At 47.2% G+C, this 19958-nt stretch overlaps 1 protein-coding gene across 1 annotated transcript in view; it reads left to right on the forward strand.

The window, feature by feature from the left end:
- Positions 1-800: 800 nt before the first annotated feature.
- LOC145291381 (dynein heavy chain domain-containing protein 1-like) overlaps positions 801-19958 on the forward strand; it is a 494383-nt gene continuing 475225 nt past the window's right edge. The window contains exons 1-2 of the mRNA XM_080137171.1: positions 801-897; positions 19212-19356. Coding sequence (XP_079993297.1) covers positions 858-897; positions 19212-19356 — 185 coding nt within the window. The 5' untranslated portion in view covers positions 801-857. The remainder of the gene's footprint in view (positions 898-19211; positions 19357-19958) is intronic.

Genomic DNA, 19958 nt, shown 5'->3' on the forward strand with positions numbered 1-19958 from the left:
TTCATCAAGTAGTTTTTTTTTTCTTTTTTTTTTTTTTACAGCGAAAAAACAATTTGTTATGATACCGAGCAAAATGTTCGATTTAGCTAGTATCAAAAATGGGAAGGGGTGTCAGCGCTTTAACTGGAGTTATCTCCCTTTGTTATTTCTAAAATTCAAACAAATTTTTGTATAAATCCAAGATGGCCGCCTTCAACGCGCTCTCATAAAAACGTGTTTTTCCGCTGTAAAAAAAAAAAAAAAAAAAAAAAAAAAAACTACTGAAATTAAGTGAATTTTTTTCCGGAGAACTTCGTTCTATAACAGATACATACAATTCAGACTTTTTTCGATATTTTCATTTTTTAATGTCTTGACTAAACTGTACAAGTACCTAACATAATATTTCTATTGTTTTGTAAACAACTTTAATATTTTATTTTGGAAGTACATTTCATACAGAAAATAAATAACCCACTTTAAAAAGAGAAATTACGAGTTTTTTTTTTATTTTTTATATTTTATTCGCAGTTTTCTGTTAGGGGTGTCAAAAATTCCCAAAAAATTCTGATAAACCTAGTACAAGTACATTATATAGACATTTCTGCATTTTCTTTAATTTTTAATGCCGCCACAAATGCTAATCTGAATAAGCACATCTTTTTTTTTTTTTTTTTTTTTTTAATCTTTCCGCTAAGTAGAATCTCATTTTCGGGGAGAGGGTATTTAACCGAGTGTGTTTACTCTACAATAAAATATCCAAATACCATCAACATTTTCAAAGCACGTGGAGACTATTTGTTGATGACTGCCTTAGCGACGGTTACCATAGCGACAAGGTGAGCGTCCACGTTGCCCGTTTCATTAACACGACGGTAATGGCTAAGCGTGACCACCGGACGACTTTATCGAACCAGTGTGAGTTGCGAATGACAAAAAGAAATTTGTTTTTTATCGCTTGTATTTTCTAACAAAAACTAACTTTTCCCTTTCTTCTTTTTTTATTCCGCAAACAAAAAGTCAAAATGGCGAACCGTTTTTCAGGTTTTTGCTATGATGCATGCATTATTAATGTTTAAGTGGCAATTAATTCGCTGACAAATAAACTTGTGCAGCTGTTAGTTTTCTAGTTGTTGTACAAATGCCAACAAACCGTCCGTAACATTGATTTTTTTCTTCGCCTTTTGGAATGTCTAAAGTTCTTTTATGCATTGGCATTTTTTTATTTATTTATTTATTTATTTATTTATTTATTTATTATTATTTTTTTTTTTTGAATGAATGCTTTTTTTGTTTGTTTGTTTGTTTGTTTTGAAGTCTCTTAATAATCATTACTATGATTGTTTTAAAGGGGAAATTGGTCGGAAACGATTTATTGGTACCATTTCAAGTTAAAATCTACTTAATCTTACGCATATACAGTGTAACCCGGATATAAGACACGGCTCTCCATGTCCCTACATCTCTCTTATATCCGGGTTACACTTATATCCTGGGGTTCGTATATCCGGGTTACACTATTAATACAGGCTCTAATTTGGGACCATAGAAAATCTCACTTATATCAGTTTTTCTTATATTTGGGATCTCTTATATCCGGGTTACACCGTAATATGAAGAAAAAAAGAAATACGTATTAGGTTGGTGCAAAAATAATGTCGTCAAAAAACATTATTTTTGCACCAACCTGATAGTTATGCTAGAAAAATCTAGGGTGCTAGTATACAAAAGGGGTCCCAAATTTCTAGCCTCAGAAAATATAGGTCGCATGATATTAAATGACAAGTGTAACATAAATTGATATACTTGGCCTTTTGGTCAAGATCAGAGTGTAGTATCTGTTCTCTCACCGGGCTTTCGGGCTAGGTTAAGGTGTTTTTTCTTACTAACCTTTGTTAGCAAGGACCGACCCCCTCCTTTGGGGAGTCAGGACCTAAAGGACCGACTCCACATTTGTGGGAGCTTGGACCCGGAAACCGATCCCCTTTTTTGGGAGACTGGAATCTCGGGACCAGCACCACTAGCTGATAGTTGAGACCTGCTTTTGTTGTTTTTTGCATGCGTTTTTTCTTCGTTCCGGTCTCTTCCCTCTAGAGACAGGGGATTGTCTAATTTCTCAACACTTAATTGCCTGAGCAGCACTCTGACCTGCCAGGCCCAAACTTTGTCTATCTTCGCTGCTCTCCCAGTGGATCGAGCAGACAGGGTTCTCTTTCTCGCTTCCGTTGGGGTAAGTTAGTGGGTAGGGTGACGTGGGGTAGGGCGGGTGCTTCGTTTCTGCTCCCCTCTGTGGGCAGGGATGCCTATCCCCTCTCTCTCTTAATTGCGACGCGGCACTCTGACCCGCTAGCACCCACTGCGTCTTTCTTCTCTGCTCTACCCCCTCGCGGGGGGATCTGAGCTGTTAACCCGACATCCCCGTGAGGGGAAGTCAAAAACTCTAATTTCTTCAAAGTCCGCTCCTCCCCCTCCATTCCCCTGGGTTTTCTTTTCCCCCACTACACTTTGGTCCGCGCCAGCGGCCAGTGAAACCGCCACGATGCCAGGCAGGAGGGGTACGTCACCCCAAATGCGCAGCATCTCAACTGCGAACGACTCCCTATGTGAGGGAGCTGATGCATCTCCCGGCGAGACGGCGCCAGGAAACAAGGTAGGGCCCCGGCGCGCGGCGACCTTGGAAGAAAGCGGGAGGGTAGGGCCGCAGCCCGCGGCGACCCCCCGAAAAGCACCTGCAACCGCTCCCCACGAGGGCAACCCAGCGGAAAAAGCTGCCGTTAAGTCACTAGCTGGGGAAAGTGCAGAACCCAGCCAACCAGCTGCACCCCAGGATGGCAGAACCAAGGGAGGAAGACCGGGGAACCCATCCCCCGCTCCCCCAAAGGGCGACTCCCCAACAGAAAAGGAGGAAAACAGCACCGCGGACCAAACCGAGGCGCTGGACGAAGATGTAATAGCCTCCATCTGCTCACTATTCAGCGGGGAAGACAGTGATTGGCCCCCCAACACTCCCCAAGAGGACCAAATACGGAAAAGGGGTGACTCTCCGGCCAGTGGTAACAAAAGCAAGCTGGAAGGAGAGACACCCTTGACAGTACCCACCAAGGCTCCAGCTGGGAACACGGCACCAGAAGGGGAGACACCTCCATCCCCCAAGGGGACAGCCACCCAGCAAAGGAAGAAAATAAGAAAGGGGAGCGGCCCGGAAAGCAAACCAAGCCAGGACGAAACAACGCCAAAGATACAATGGCCTACTTTGCCTGGTAACGGCCCAGCTCCGAAACCAAAAATGCCCATAACAAGAGAGAGCCCCACAACACCAGCTACGCCCCCCAACCCGAGTCCAGCTGACACCCACCAGGATGGAGGACCGGCATGGGGCCCCAAAGAGCAGCAAGGGAAGTTGACGCCCGAAGACTACAGAGCACTCTTCGACTCCACTTACAAGGAGTATATCCAGGGGAACAACATCCAACCCCTCCCGGGTCAAGTGGAAGTTCTGGAGAAAAGAGTGCTCTCGCTGATAACTTCAGACACCAAGACAAGGGGTCTGACGGGCGTCAACAAGGACACCATGATGAACGTGTTGCTGGAACAGAACATTCCCGCCAACTACATCTGTAGAAGGAGTTACGCACAGTGGGATGTTCTGCTCCCCACCTCCGAAGACGCAGTCAGGCTGTCCAGGACCTGCCATCAGAGCAGGAACATAAAGCTCCAACCCATCTATATGAACAAGAGGAGAGCAAATGTTTCTGCTCTAAACGTCCCCTGCTATATGGAGGCCAAACAACTGGGGGCTATCCTAAGCCAGTATGGGGACGTAGAGGAAGTCACCCCGGTCCGCGGATTAAGAAACATCATGACCGGGGACTACAAAGTACAGATGGTCCTGGACAAGGCTGGATTCTACGCCATCCCAGCCACACTCAAGTTCGGAGAGTGGACACTCTCCCTTATAGTGGAAGGGAGGAGGCCCCATTGCTGGCTGTGCACACAACAAGGGCATATGGCGAAGGACTGTCCAAAGAGGAATGGAGGGAAGAAGCCCACAAAAGCGGCGGGAACAAGCGTGACAACAAATCAAGCCGCTGCTCCCGCGCCGGCCGCAAATCCTCCAGAGGCACCGACAGGCTGGGTGACGGTCGTAAAGAAAGGCAAGATCAACAAACAGCCATCCTTGCAGACAGTCACCCAAGACCAAGAACAACCGAAGAGCGAGACGGAGAAAATGGACACACAGACACCCTCCTCCTCAAACAAGAGGAAACTACCAGAATCTGAGGAGGAGGCCGCGTCAGAGGCAGAGGAAGAGACAACAACAGTCTCTATGGCCCTGAGCGCAACAGAGATCAGGAGGGCCAGGAGGAGGAAAAGCCGCAAGACACGCGCAAACCCTCCTACCCCCACTGAGACTGAGAAGGACTCCCTCGCAACAACAACACAGGATGAGCCCCCTGTGATCCCAACACCCCAGCAACCCGAACAACCTTCCCCCTCTCCTATAAAGGCCCCAAGAAACTCTTCCCGCCCCTCATCCCGTGACAGGAGCCAAAAAGAAGAAAACGAGCAGGCTACCCCCTCCCCAAGCGCTCAGCCTCCCCATCAACCAAAAGAGGTCCCCTCCCCCACTCCCAAAGTCCGCACTGAACGGACCAAAAAGCTCCCCTTCCTGCCAGGAAGCAGGATTTGTGAAACAGACCCTCTCCAACCGGCTCCGGACCTTAAAGGACAACAAAAGGTCCGGTACAATAAGCTTAAAAACTTTGAAAAAGTCGGTGGAGACCTAGTAACAGACCCCACTAAATTCAAGGACGCTCCCTTGTTGACCACTTTCGTTAGGGTCGACAAGGACGCTAGGACTGGAGGAATGTGGGCAATGATTAAGGCAGCGAAGAATGCGATCCCAGGCCAGCAGCTGGTGGATAGGGACCATCCTTCACTGACCAACATTTTCTTTAAATGTGAGGGTAGAATCCCCATGTATGTACACCCATCGCTATACAGGGCACTCAAACTAACCTTCCCCCTGGACGTGGGGGGCGTGGCCAAGGATGGATCACCTTCATCGGATTTACTTACCGGCAGCCTTGGCCAGGCCTGCCATGTCCTCACTGCCCAGGATTTCAGACCCGTCTGTGACAGTGCTTGAGGTAAGTGATCATGTCTTTGAACTTGGCTACATTGAATGTGAGGGGCATCAGGTGTCGAAGCAAGGCCTCGCGCGTTGTGAGAGACTTGGTGTCCCTCAAGGTAGATATTGCCGCTATCCAGGAGACCCACTTTGTTTGTGACGGGGATTGTCAGGTGCTGGTAAACGATTACGATGTCTACTCAGCATATGGCAATACCTATAGTCGTGGAATCTCCTTGCTAGTGAGTCGCACCCTGTCAGCGTTGGTGAATGTTGTTCACGCAGGCGAGGACGGGCGGGCGCTTGTTGTTGATGTTGCTGTTAATTGTAGTGTTTTTCGGATTGTTGCTGTTTATGCTCCCAATGCTGCTGTAGAGAGGGCAACCTTTTTTCGACGGTTGGAGGGCTTCTTAGTGGATCCGGAACGGTTAGTTTTAATGGGGGATTGGAATGCAATCCTTGATCCCAAAATAGATAAGGTCGGGGGGACTAGCGGGTCGGCGTGGTGTGACAGCAGTCTGTCTGACCTGATGGCCTCGTGCGATCTCGTCGACAGATTTCGTCTGGATCATCCGGGGCGGGAGATGTGGACGTGGCATCCTGTAGTGCCTTCCCATCCAAGCACTTACTTGGATCGGATGTTAGTTAGAAGAGGCGATGTAGACTTCCTATCTTGCCCCACGTTCCACTTGCTAGGACACTCGGACCATAAACTTGTTATGGCCCGTTTGAGCTTAAGCGCTAGGCCTAAACTGGCCGGATACTGGAAGTTCAACAGCACCTTGTTGGAGCTGGAGGACTACCGGTTGAAAGTCACTGAGCTAATTCAGCGGGCTTTAGTGGGGGCGGTTACAGGGAGTAAGTGGTGGGTTAGTCTCAAGGCCAAAATTAGGCGCTTCTCTGTCCAGTATAGCCAACGCCTCGCGATAGATAAGGCTAAGGCAAAGAAGCGTTTAGAGGATAAGCTGACCCGGGCGGTGGAGGGGGGAGACCCCCTAGAGTTAGCACTAGCTAAACAAGATCTCAACCGCTTGGCTAGCGAGCGGTATGAAGGTCAAGTAGTTAGGGCTAGGTTAAAGAAAGTTTCTAACGAGGCTGTGAATGTTGACGCTGTTGAGCGTAAGGCTGCTTTAAGGCGCGGTTCGGATGGGTACATTCGTAAAGTACATAACCTGGAAGGACACCCCTTAGTATCGACTCGGGAGATCTGCGAGGGGTTTCGGGAGCATCTATCGGTGCGCTTCACCCAACTACCCGGACTCAGGGTTGATGAGTTTGGCAGCTATTTGGCTGACTCGCCCCGCCTCACGGCGGCTCGGGCGGCTAGCTGTGATGGTCTTATTACTGAACATGAGGTCATTACTGCGTTGAAGCAGGTCGGCTATAACAAATCCCCGGGGCTTGATGGTCTACCCTACGAGTTTTACTTGAGGCTGTCGCCCATGTTGGTCCCTATTCTGAAGGATATGTTCAACCATTGGTTTGCCCAGGGTTCCATCCCTGGACAGGTGACCAAAGGTGTGATCACATTGCTGAGGAAAGGTCAACGGCATGGTGGGAGGGAAAACTTTGATGATTTTAGGCCCTTGACTCTGCTAAACACAGAGTTAAAGATTTTGGCAAAGATTCTTGCGAATCGCTTGCAGGTTGTCATCACTGACTTGATCGAACCGGACCAGACTTATGCTGTGAAGGGGAGATCGATTCAAGACAATTTGCACTTGATACGCTCGATCATAGAGGGGACAGAAGACGACGCCGAAGCCGCGCTGATCAGTTTGGATCAGTCCAAGGCATTCGATAGGGCCGACCATCGGTTCCTAGGATCTGTGCTAGAGGCCGCCGGATTTAATCCGGACTTCCGCAAGTGGATCTTTGTTCTGTATGACAGGCCGACGGTAGCGGTGCAGATCAACGGTAAGCTGTCGGAGTCATTCGCTGTCTCTCGGTCGGTGCGACAGGGTTGTCCGCTGTCGCCTCTGTTGTATGTCCTGGCGTTGGAACCCCTCCTTCGCAAGTTAAGGGACGAGGCGGCTACACCAGTCCTGCGCGGAATAGCTCTCCCTGGAGGCACACGAGCCAGGGTTTCCGCGTTCGCCGATGACGTCACCGTGTTCGTGTCTTGCCTCACGGACGTTCAAGCGGTGGTCGAGGCGCTCGCTCGATACGAAGAAGTAACAGGGGCCATCTTCAACCGTAGCAAGTCTGTTGGCCTGCGGTTGGGGGCCTGGACCGGGGTAAACTCGCTTCCAGGTATTTTCAGCTGGACCGATGGACCGGTCCGCATTCTCGGTGTCTGGTTTGGACCGGGACTTCAGCTGGAAAAGAATTGGTCGGAAGTACAGTCTAAGGTCAAATCGTCAGTAAAGACTTGGATTGGAAGGAAATTGTCCTTGAAGGGTCAGGCAGAGGCGTGTGCTACATACGTCTTTCCGCTCATCCTTTACCGTTTGTCTGTACTTCCTCTCCCTGCAGAACGACTAACCCGCTTACAAGGGCGCCTCGATTCACTTTTGTGGAACGAGGGTAAGCATTATGTCTGCAGAGAGGTCTGTGTTCAAAATCCGAGCGAGGGAGGCCTGGGTCAGCCCAGTCTCTTGTGTCATAGAAACGCCGAGAGATTGGCTTTCCTGGGTCGTTCGCTTGAAGGAGACGCTCCTTGGGTCCCTGTGGTTGAGAACTCGTTTCCCAATCTCAAACCCAACCCTTCGGTAGAAGGTCGTCGTAGACCAAAGGGGGAGTCCAAGTTCTTCTCCGAATGCCGAACCGCTCTTAGAGCTTTGCCGGGGACCAATGTCCTCGATCAGCCAAGGAAGAAACTGTATCGGGATTTAGTGGAGGGGACCGCGAAGGATCCACTTTGTAGGCGGATGGGATGGTCGATGGAGGTTGTCCGTTCTCAATGGCGTTGGGCGCCGGGACGGGAGATTCTGAATAACTCGGAATTCTCCCTGACTTGGCGACTGGTCCGAAATGCACTGCCCCTCTTCGACGTACTTTTCCGGTATAAAGAACATACCAGCCGCTTCTGTCTGTGCTGTGACGAACGCGAGCCCGAAACAATCGAGCACGCGTTTTTTAGTTGCAGCCGGATACAGCCCCTATTAAGGTACGTCGAGGGGGTAACAGCTCGCATCGATGCCGAGTGTCTGCTCGATCTCGACGTAGGAACTTTTGTGTACAACATGGAGCCGCCGTTCCCCAGGGAGGAAAGTTTGGTTTTCCTGGCGATCCTAGCAGTAGCGCATATGACCATTTGGATCACGCGCCTCAAGTTGGTCCACGAAGGGACATCTGTTCCTGATCGGGATCTGATCGTTTACTTTAAACATTTGCTTAAAGTAAAGATCAGATGCGATTGGAAGAGGTTGCCTAGAGTGGAATTTGACAAGAGGTGGGTGCACAGCACTAGTTTGTGCATCCGTCGAGGAGCCAAGTTTCAATACGTGTTCCCTCCTTAGGCATGGCATGGGCGGTGCTGGGTCCTACGGAACCCATCCCGCCTAGGTTAGCATTATAAGTTCAGTAAAGTAACTCTTGACTGGTGGTACAAATGAGATCCTGTTCCTGATTTTATTTTTTGGTATTAGAGAACCTCTGAGTCTGCCCAACCCCCCTGCTCCTCATCTTTATTTTCTGATGCCCCCGGTCATCCCCCTACTCAGAGGTCACCTTCCTACCCCCTCCATCCGTTGCTTTATTTTCTCCCACCTCCATTAAGGCGACTTCCCCAAACCCCATTAGGGATGCTCTGCTTGTTTTCGGTTCCCCGGAAAACAGTGGGGGATCTAGCCACATAGAATAGTACAGGGGGGTCTTACTAACAACACATTAGTAGTTTTTTCTTTATTTTTGAAATGAACACTTTCATTAGTTTTTTCCCACTCCACGAACATTTTATGCCAATTAATTCAAGAACTCTTTCTAATGAAATCGAACTTTATTTTCTCACACATACACACACACACACACAAAAAAAAAAAAAAAAAAAATGCACACACAACATACAGAAATGAATATACAAATTGTACATAGTTAAATTTTACATTGAACGCTGGGGTTATTAGTTAGATTAGGATCCACAGAGTGATTGGGGTATTTTGGTAAATGTTGCCAGTCAAGAGTAAGACTTCAAAGTCTCATCTGTTACATAGTCAAAAAGACCCTGTACCCTCCCCCTCCCAATTTCTTGTAGGGCCTTGTGCCTAATTTTGTTGAATTGAATTTTTTGTACGTTTTTTATGTTCAATTTTTTCTTTCTCAATAAAATATATAAACAAGATCAAAGTGTAGTATCTGTTCCGACAGATACTGCAAGCTATGACTAGCTATGACTAGCAAAGACCAGATGTGGGGGCAACCCTACATGCCTGACCTTTAACCAGCTCCCATTTCCCACCTCTCGGGAGCTGGTCCCCTTTTCCCTTCCCCCTCCCTTCACTCCTCACATTAAAAATTGGCCTTGTGCCTAATTTGCTCGGTGGGGGAGCAAATAAATACCATCTGTTCCGACAGATACTGCAAGCTATGACTAGCTATGACTAGCAAAGACCAGATGTGGGGGCAACCCTACATGCCTGACCTTTAACCAGCTCCCATTTCCCACCTCTCGGGAGCTGGTCCCCTTTTCCCTTCCCCCTCCCTTCACTCCTCACATTAAAAATTGGCCTTGTGCCTAATTTGCTCGGTGGGGGAGCAAATAAATACCATCTGTTCTCTCAGTTACGAAACTTTCCGCCACCGGGCTTTCGGGCTAGGTTAAGGTGTTTTCATACTAACCTTCGTTAGCAAGGACCGACCCCCTCCTTTGGAATCTCGGGACCAGCACCACTAGCTGGTAGTTGAGACCTGCTTTTGTTGTTCTTTCCATACGTTTTTTCTTCGTTCCGGTCTCTTCCCTCTAGAGACAGGGGATGGTCTAATTTCTCAACACTTAATTGCCTGAGCAGCACTCTGACCTGCCAGGCCCAAACTTTGTCTATCTTCGCTGCTCTCCCAGTGGATCGAGCAGACAGGGTTCTCTTTCTCGCTTCTGTTGGGGTAAATTAGTGGGTAGGGTGACGTGGGGTATGGCGGGTGCTTCGTTTCTGCTCCCCTCTGTGGGCAGGGATGCCTATCCCCTCTCTCTCTTAATTGCGACGCGGCACTCTGACCCGCTAGCACCCACTGCGTCTTTCTTCTCTGCTCTACCCCCTCGCGGGGGGATCTGAGCTGCTAACCCGACATCCCCGTGAGGGGAAGTCAAAAACTCTAATTTCTTCAAAGTCCGCTCCTCCCCCTCCATTCCCCTGGGTTTTCTTTTCCCCCACTACACTTTGGTCCGCGTCAGCGGCCAGTGCAACCGCCACAATGCCAGGCGGAGGGGTACGTCACCCCAAATGCGCAGCATCTCAACTGCTAACGACTCCCTATGTGAGGGAGCTGATGCATCTCCCGGCAAGACGGCGCCAGGAAACAAGGTAGGGCCCCAGCGCGCGGTGACCTTGGAAGAAAGCGGGAGGATAGGGCCGCAGCCCGCGGCGACCCCCCGAGAAGCACCTGCAACCGCTCCCCACGAGGGCAACCCAGCGGAAAAAGCTGCCGTTAAGTCACTAGCTGGGGAAAGTGCAGAACCCAGCCAACCAGCTGCACCCCAGGACGGCAGAACCAAGGGAGGAAGACCGGGGAACCCATCCCCCGCTCCCCCAAAGGGCGACTCTCCAACAGAAAAGGAGGAAAACAGCACTGCAGACCAAACCGAGGCGCTGGATGAAGATGTAATAGCCTCCATCTGCTCACTATTCGGCGGGGAAGACAGTGATTGGCCCCCCAATACTCCCCAAGAGGACCAAATACGGAAAAGGGGTGACTCTCCGGCCAGTGGTAACAAAAGCAAGCTGGAAGGAGAGACACCCTTGACAGTACCCACCAAGGCTCCAGCTGGGAACACGGCACCAGAAGGGGAGACACCTCCATCCCCCAAGGGGACAGCCACCCAGCAAAGGAAGAAAATAAGAAAGGGGAGCGGCCCGGAGAGAAAACCAAGCCAGGACGAAACAACGCCAAAGACACAATGGCCTACTTTGCCTGGTAACGGCCCAGTTCCGAAACCAAAAATGCCCATAACAAGAGAGAGCCCCACAACACCAGCTACGCCCCCCAACCCGAGTCCAGCTGACACCCACCAGGATGGAGGACCGGCATGGGGCCCCAAAGAGCAGCAAGTGAAGTTGACGCCCGAAGACTACAGAGCACTCTTCGACTCCACTTACAAGGAGTATACCGAGGGGAACAACATCCAACCCCTCCCGGGTCAAGTGGAAGTTCTGGAGAAAAGAGTGCTCTCGCTGATAACTTCAGACACCAAGACAAGGGGTCTGACGGGCGTCAACAAGGACACCATGATGAACGTGTTGCTGGAGCAGAACATTCCGCCAACTACATCTGTAGAAGGAGTTACGCACAGTGGGATGGTCTGCTCCCCACCTCCGAGGACGCAGTCAGGCTGTCCAGGACCAGCCATCAGAGCAGGAACATAAAGCTCCAACCCATTTATATGAACAAGAGGAGAGCAAATGTTTCTGCTCTAAACGTCCCCTGCTATATGGAGGCCAAACAACTGGGGGCCATCCTAAGCCAGTATGGGGACGTAGAGGAAGTCACCCCGGTCCGCGGATTAAGAAACATCATGACCGGGGACTACAAAGTACAGATGGTCCTGGACAAGGCTGGATTCTACGCCATCCCAGCCACACTCAAGTTCGGAGAATGGACACTCTCCCTTATAGTGGAAGGGAGGAGGCCCCATTGCTGGCTGTGCACACAACAAGGGCATATGGCGAAGGACTGTCCGAAGAGGAATGGAGGGAAGAAGCCCACAAAAGCGGCGGGAACAAGCGTGACAACAAATCAAGCCGCTGCTCCCGCGCCGGCCGCTAATCCTCCAGAGGCACTGACAGGCTGGGTGATGGTCGTAAAGAAAGGCAAGACCAACAAACAGCCATCCTTGCAGACAGTCACCCAAGACCAAGCGGGCGCTTGTTGTTGATGTTGCTGTTAATTGGAGTGTTTTTCGGATTGTTGCTGTTTATGCTCCCAATGCTGCTGTAGAGAGGGCAACCTTTTTTCGACGGTTGGAGGGCTTCTTAGTGGATCCGGAATGGTTAGTTTTAATGGGGGATTGGAATGCAATCCTTGATCCCAAAATAGATAAGGTCGGGGGGACTAGCGGGTCGGCGTGGTGTGACAGCAGTCTGTCTGACCTGATGGCCTCGTGCAATCTCGTCGACAGATTTCGTCTGGATCATCCGGGGCAGGAGATGTGGACGTGGCATCCTGTAGTGCCTTCCCATCCAAGCACTTACTTGGATCGGATGTTAGTTAGAAGAGGTGATGTAGACTTCCTATCTTGCCCCACGTTCCACTTGCTAGGACACTCGGACCATAAACTTGTTATGGCCCGTTTGAACTTAAGTGCTAGGCCTAAACTGGCCGGATACTGGAAGTTCAACAGCACCTTGTTGGAGCTGGAGGACGACCGGTTGAAGGTCACTGAGCTAATTCAGCGGGCTTTAGTGGGGGCGGTTACAGGGAGTAAGTGGTGGGTCAGTCTCAAGGCCAAAATTAGGCGCTTCTCTGTCCAGTATAGCCAACGCCTCGCGATAGATAAGGCTAAGGTAAAGAAGCGTTTAGAGGATAAGCTGACCCGGGCGGTGGAGGGGGGGGGGACCCCCTAGAGTTAGCACTAGCTAAACAAGATCTCAACCGCTTGGCTAGCGAGCGGTATGAAGGTCAAGTAGTTAGGGCTAGGTTAAAGAAAGTTTCTAACGAGGCTGTGAATGTTGACGCTGCTGAGCGTAAGGCTGCTTTAAGGCGCGGTTCGGATGGGTACATTCGTAAAGTACATAACCTGGAAGGACACGCTTTAGTATCAACTCGGGAGATCTGCGAGGGGTTTCGGGAGCATCTATCGGTGCGCTTCACCCAACTACCCGGACTCAGGGTTGATGAGTTTGGCAGCTATTTGGCTGACTCGCCCCGCCTCACGGCGGCTCGGGCGGCTAGCTGTGATGGTCTTATTACTGAACACGAGGTCATTACTGCGTTGAAGCAGGTCGGCTATAACAAATCCCCGGGGCTTGATGGTTTACCCTACGAGTTTTACTTGAGGCTGTCGCCCATGTTGGTCCCTATTCTGAAGGATATGTTCAACCATTGGTTTGCCCAGGGTTCCATCCCTGGACAGGTGACCAAGGGTGTGATCACATTGCTGAGGAAAGGTCAACGGCATGGTGGGAGGGAAAACTTTGATGATTTTAGGCCCTTGACTCTGCTAAACACAGAGTTAAAGATTTTGGCAAAGATTCTTGCGAATCGCTTGCAGGTTGTCATCACTGACTTGATCGAACCGGACCAGACTTATGCTGTGAAGGGGAGATCGATTCAAGACAATTTGCACTTGATACGCTCGATCATAGAGGGGACAGAAGACGACGCCGAAGCCGCGCTGATCAGTTTGGATCAGTCCAAGGCATTCGATAGGGTCGACCATCGGTTCCTAGGATCTGTGCTAGAGGCCGCCGGATTTAATCCGGACTTCCGCAAGTGGATCTTTGTTCTGTATGACAGGCCGACGGTAGCGGTGCAGATCAACGGTAAGCTGTCGGAGTCATTCGCTGTCTCTCGGTCGGTGCGACAGGGTTGTCCGCTGTCGCCTCTGTTGTATGTCCTGGCGTTGGAACCCCTCCTTCGCAAGTTAAGGGACGAGGCGGCTACACCAGTCCTGCGCGGAATAGCTCTCCCTGGAGGCACACGAGCCAGGGTTTCCGCGTTCGCCGATGACGTCACCGTGTTCGTGTCTTGCCTCACGGACGTTCAAGCGGTGGTCGAGGCGCTCGCTCGATACGAAGAAGTAACAGGGGCCATCTTCAACCGTAGCAAGTCTGTTGGCCTGCGGTTGGGGGCCTGCTTCCACTGCTTCCAACATAATAGATGTATGGAAACTAAAGCCGCTTTCAGGACTGCCAGCAACCACTGTAAAAAAAGTAATAAAGAACGCAAGAGAGTTGTATGCTCAGTCCGTCAAGTCTAAAGTAGCTGAGCAGCAGCTTGATTCCCACCAGTTTTAGCAAATAGCAAACAGAATCCTGAACAGAAGCGTGTGTTCTATCCCAACTATCATCAATGGACCTTTTTTTTTTTTTTTTTTTTTTTTTTTACACAGTGATCACCACTTATCAAGGCCCGGAAGCCACTCAGGGATAAGGGTTATTGCAAGTACATCACGTTAGTGAGGAGATTTTATGAAGTGTTTAATTAGGGGGGCGGTTCATTAAGAATTTGATTACATTAGACTTGAAGACATCCAAGTTGTAGTCCGGAGGGAAGCAGGCAGATGGAACAGAGTTCCACAGGCGTGCAGTTCTAAGAAAGAAGCTTTGCTCATGAAATCCGCGTTTTGATTTAGGCACAGATATAGAGTGGGGGAAATTTTTCACAGTGGATTCAGCTAGACGGGTGTTTTTCGTGAAAGATTGGCGAGGGGGGACCAGGGATTGGAGTTCAGACGAGCACCTGCCATGAAAATAATGATAAAACAAGGATAGGCTCGCAACGTCTCTTCTGTGGGAGAGGGGTTGCAGGGTAGAGAAAAAGGCATCCCCCACTAAACCACGAAGTCTATTTTGTACTCTGTCAAGGCATGATAGGCTGTTTTTGGCAGCTCCTGCCCAGATATGGCAACAGTATTCTATCCTTGGCCGTACTTGGCTTTTATATAGATAGAGAATTGCATCAGTAGTGAGATATCTTCTGGAGCGGTAGAAGGATCCCACCATCTTTCCTGCGACCTTGGCAACAGACTTGATGTACGTGTTCCATTTCAGATCAGGAGTAAAGGTCAAACCCAGAAGCTTGTCAAAACAAGAACTTTGCAGCTAATTCTACCCTTTGCGACCAAGGCAGCCAACCCCCATTATTTCCTCCTGTATCAAAAAACAAGCTATGTGATATACATATATCTGTACGCGATGTTGCCAAACTAATCAAAAACCTTGATTCCAGTAAAGCAATAGGCCCTGACGGTATTCCAATTATAGTACTCAAAAAACTTCAACCAGAACTAGCGCCCATCTTTACAAAACTGTTTAAACGTTGTCTGAAGGAGAATTGCTTCCCATCACCCTGGAAAATTTCATCAGTATGCCCTGTATTTAAGAATTCAGGTGATTGCTCATCCCCCTCTCAGTACAGGCCAATAAGTCTCCTGTGTGTCATGAGTAAGTTGCTGGAATCTGTTAAATACAGAAGTAATCAACCATCTCAACAAAAATAACCTTCTTAGTGACACTCAATATGGTTTCCGTTCTGCTAGATCTACAGCAGATGTGCTTACAGTTATATCTGATAGGATTAGCAAATCTCTCGACGGAGGCTACCTTTCTAGGGTAATTGCTCTTGACATATCAAAGGACTTTGATAGGGTATGGCATAAAGGTTTACTTCACAAGATCACTAGCTGTGGTATAGCTGGAAATGTCTTCTCAATTATAAATCATTTCTCTTTGATAGGTTCATAAGAGTAGTAGTTAGGGGCAAAAATCAGAAGCTCACAGTATTAATGCTGGAATACCTCAGGGGTCCATCTTGGGCCCAACTCTCTTCCTTATCTACATTAATGAGCTTCCAAATCACATCCTTACATCATTTGTAGACATTTATGCTCATGACACTACCATTTATGGTAGCACATCTAAGACAGTAAATGACCAAGTTCTCTCCGATTCTCTCTCCTCTGATCTTGAGCACGTAGTACAATGGGAAAAGGAGTGGCTGGATACTTTTAATGTATCTAAAACCAAGCTTCTCTCTTTACATCATCAACACTCTGATCCACATCTGACATCAATTGAAATGAATGGCTCTCGTCTTCAGGAGGCTGCAAGTTTTGACAAGCTTCTGGGCTTGACCTTTACTCCTGATCTTAAATGGAACACGTACATCAAATCTGTTGCCAAGGCCGCTGAACAAATGGTGGGATCTTTCTATCGATCAAGTAGATATCTCACTGCTGATGCAATTCTCTATCTATATAAGAGCCAGGTACGTCCAAGGATGGAATACTGTTGCCACATCTGGGCAGAAGCTGCTAGAAAGGACTTGTCCTGCCTTGATAGAGTTCAAAATAGACTTTGTAGCCTCATAGGAGATGTCCTTTTCTCTTCCCTGCAACCTCTATCTCACAGAACAGATGTTGCGAGTTTGTCTCTGATGTATCGTTATTTTCATGGAAAGTGTTTGACTGAGCTTCAGTCTATGGTTCCCCCTCGCCGAAAACACTATCAATAATTCCCCTCACTCTTTATCTGTGCCTAAACCTAAACGTAGATTCCATAAACAAAGCTTCTTTCTTAGAACTGCACGCCTGTGGAATTGGCTTCCGTTTTCCTGCTTTCCGGCTGACTACAATATGGTTGTCTTCAAGTCTAACGTAAACAAGTTCTTGATGAGCCGTTCTATATAAGTTAACAAATTTACCGAATTGATTACTATATTGTCCAATTTCTACTGTACACACTTTAACCCTTATCCTCGAGTGGCGTCTTGGCCTTGATAATGTGGTGATACCTGTGTAAAAAAAAAAATATATATATATATAAAAGTGACAATACACTTGCTGTCAAAAAATTCATTGTGGATGTTTCTCCCTATGGCGAAACAAAAATACTTCGATTGGACAATGGTTTGGAGTTCAAGTCAAACGACTTCCAAAAATTACTCCACCAAAGCAACATAAGACAAGACCTCAGCACCATATTCACCTCATCAAAATGGAATTGCCGAGAGGAATTGGTGAACATTATTTGAAACGGCATGATGCATGATGGAAAGCAGTTTACCCAAAACTTTACAGACTTACATTATTATGACATCTTCAGTTATACAAAAAAGTGTGTCAACAACCATTTAAAGTAGACTCCCTATCATGAAATAACCAAGAGAAAACCTGATCTTTCAAAATTGCACATCTTCAGCTCGGTGTGTTATGCCTACTCTAACAAAACAGAAAAAGAAAAAAATGCCAAAAAGTGATTTTTGGTCAAATATGACAGTAACAGCGCAGCATACCTAGTCTACTACCCAGACAATGGAAAAGTATATAAATATAGACAAGTTAAATTCATCAACAACGTCTTCGATCAACACATGCAAACTTATCCACTAAGCGATGATGATGAGGATCTTTTTCAACAAAACTTAATGAAAAATTTTAAATCGGAAAACTCTAAACGATCTGATGTTGATTAATCAACTAGTGCCACAGAAGAGGATAGCTATACTCGGAGATACCCAAGGCGGGAAAACAAACCACCCAGCTATTTAATGGACTATGTGAAAGTAGTTCAGAACAAAAGTAATCACACATTAATGAATGTGTCGACTACTGCTTCAAAGCAGCATATGGTGTAGCATATACCTACAAAGAAGCTACTACTTTCCCAGTTGACATCTTTACGTAAAGGCAAAATGATAGTGAGTGGTAGATGGGTGTACAAAATCAAAGAAAACTCCATCAGCTCGCCCAAATACAATGCAAGATTCGTCGCAAGAGGCTATAACCAAACCAAAGGAATAGATTATTCAGAAACTTTCTTTCCAACAGTCGACATCACATCGATTCGCACACTAGTGCAAATGCAGGTTCTGTAGCACTGAGGTTGAGAGTGTGGGCCACCTGATTTCTGGTTGCAAAGTCCTACTTGGAGACGGTTTTTATACAGATCGCCATAACGGAGTTTGCAAATACCTTTACTGGAAGATATGTAAGAAACTCAACATTCAGTGTAGTAAAAAATCCTGGGAACATATACCTGAACGAACAGTTGGGAATGACAACTACACTATTCACTATGACTACATAATCCCTACTGCTACATATCTTGAAAATGCAGCTGTTAAACCAGATATAGTGATTTGGGACAGAGCAAACAAAAAAGTGACCGTAATAGAGGTCAGTGTACCCAATGATACAGGGCTTAACAGAGTTGAGAGGGAAAAGATAACAAAGTATCAAGGACTTATGTATGATATGAAACGAAATTGGAAATTAAAAGACGTTTCAATTATACCAGTCATCATAGGAGCAACTGGAATTATGAAAAAGAACTTTAAAAAGTACATAGCAAGCATACCCGGTGAACCAAGTGCAAGTGAAATACAAGCGATTGCACTGAAAGGGACGGCTAGAATCCTGAAAAGATCTCTTGGTTGGACTCACTAAAATAGGGGTAAATGTCAGGCATCTGGTTGGATGTCCCATCCCCTAGAAGAAAAAGTTTAAGAAAAATGAAAAAAAAAAAAAGTGCAAATAGCTATCCAGTATGATCTCATCGTACATCGAATGGATGTGAAAACAGCATACCTCCATGATTATGAATTTTATATGGAGCAACCAGAAGAAATTGAAATAAGATGGAAAACAGGCAAAAAACTAGTTTGTATGTTAAGCAAATCCCTATACAGCCTAAAACAATTTGACAGAAACTGGAACCAGACCCTGCATAACCACCTCAGAAAAAATAATAGAGATAATTTATTGTCCCACAACAGATATGCTAACTGACATTATGACAAAACCTCCTACTCAAGCAAAACTAGAAAAACTTAAAGGGCTTTTATTCGGGCTTTAAATTTGTTTACCGAGATTATGCTCATGCACATTTTTTTTTTTAATAAAAAGAACACAATAGCATTCTAAGAGCAATTGGACGTGTTGAAAGTCCGATAACTCGTGTTAGAAGGCTAATAACTCTTATTTTTTTATTATTTCCCTTTGTAACTATCTCATAATCCTATGTATTCAATAAAATTTCTTCTCTCTATCCATCCACACGTGTTGTAAATTTCCTCCCTGGAATTTCTGTTTATTTCTTAATCCCTTCCACTCACAATACAACTTGCAACACTAATGATTACTATACTGTTGTTCCGATGACCATCCTACACTCATTAACCAGTGGTTTCGAGTGGCTTTCGGGCCTTTGTAAATGGTGACTCCATTGCAAAAAAAAAATTGTTCAATCATCACAACTAATATCAATGTTAAATTGGATCTTGATTACAGATAAAGATGTGATAGACCAACCTTTGCCAAGCATACCTGGAAATGCTTTCAATTTGAACATTATTTCCCCGGCAGAACCAATGCATTCATCTTTAATGGAAGATCGGCTAAAAAGTGGTGAATGGGCCTTTGGAATCAGACAAAGGTAATAATTATCTTAAAATAAAAAAAGGTATACAGGGTGGAACGATATATTATGTAGTAGAGATGACATCTATTCAATATAGCTGCCTTCAGCCTCAATCACCGCCTTGATATGGGTCTGAAACTAGGAGCATGCTTTCTCCACGAGCGCTGGCGGGAACTCGGTGAAGACTCGGCAGATGGCGATCAGGCTAGCTTTGGTGTTGTGGGAGGTTATGTTGATGATGTTCTCGACATATGACCAAATGAAGTAGTCCAGCGAGTTCAAGTTGAGGGAGGAGGTCAGGCAATGAGAGAAGGGTACAAAGTTGTAACACTCCTTCTGAAGCCAAGCCTGTGTCTGTTGAACTTGTGGGCCAGTGCCGAGCCCTGCAGCCATACCCCGGGTCTGCCAGCAGCCACCTGATTGCACCAGGGAATCACCACACTCTTTAGCACATCTAGATACACTTTGGTATTGACTTTCAAGTCGAATTCAAAGATGTGAGGTGACATGACATGGCCCTCACTTGAAACCACACCAAACATCATAACTGTGGCTGGAAACGTCATTGAGCTGTGATCTCAAGTGTTAAACCATCCAGATTTGTATTTTGAGGATGC

This window comes from Euprymna scolopes, chromosome 12 (assembly GCF_053919585.1).
Source record: "Euprymna scolopes isolate OS-2025 chromosome 12, ASM5391958v1, whole genome shotgun sequence".
NCBI lineage: Eukaryota > Metazoa > Mollusca > Cephalopoda > Sepiida > Sepiolidae > Euprymna > Euprymna scolopes.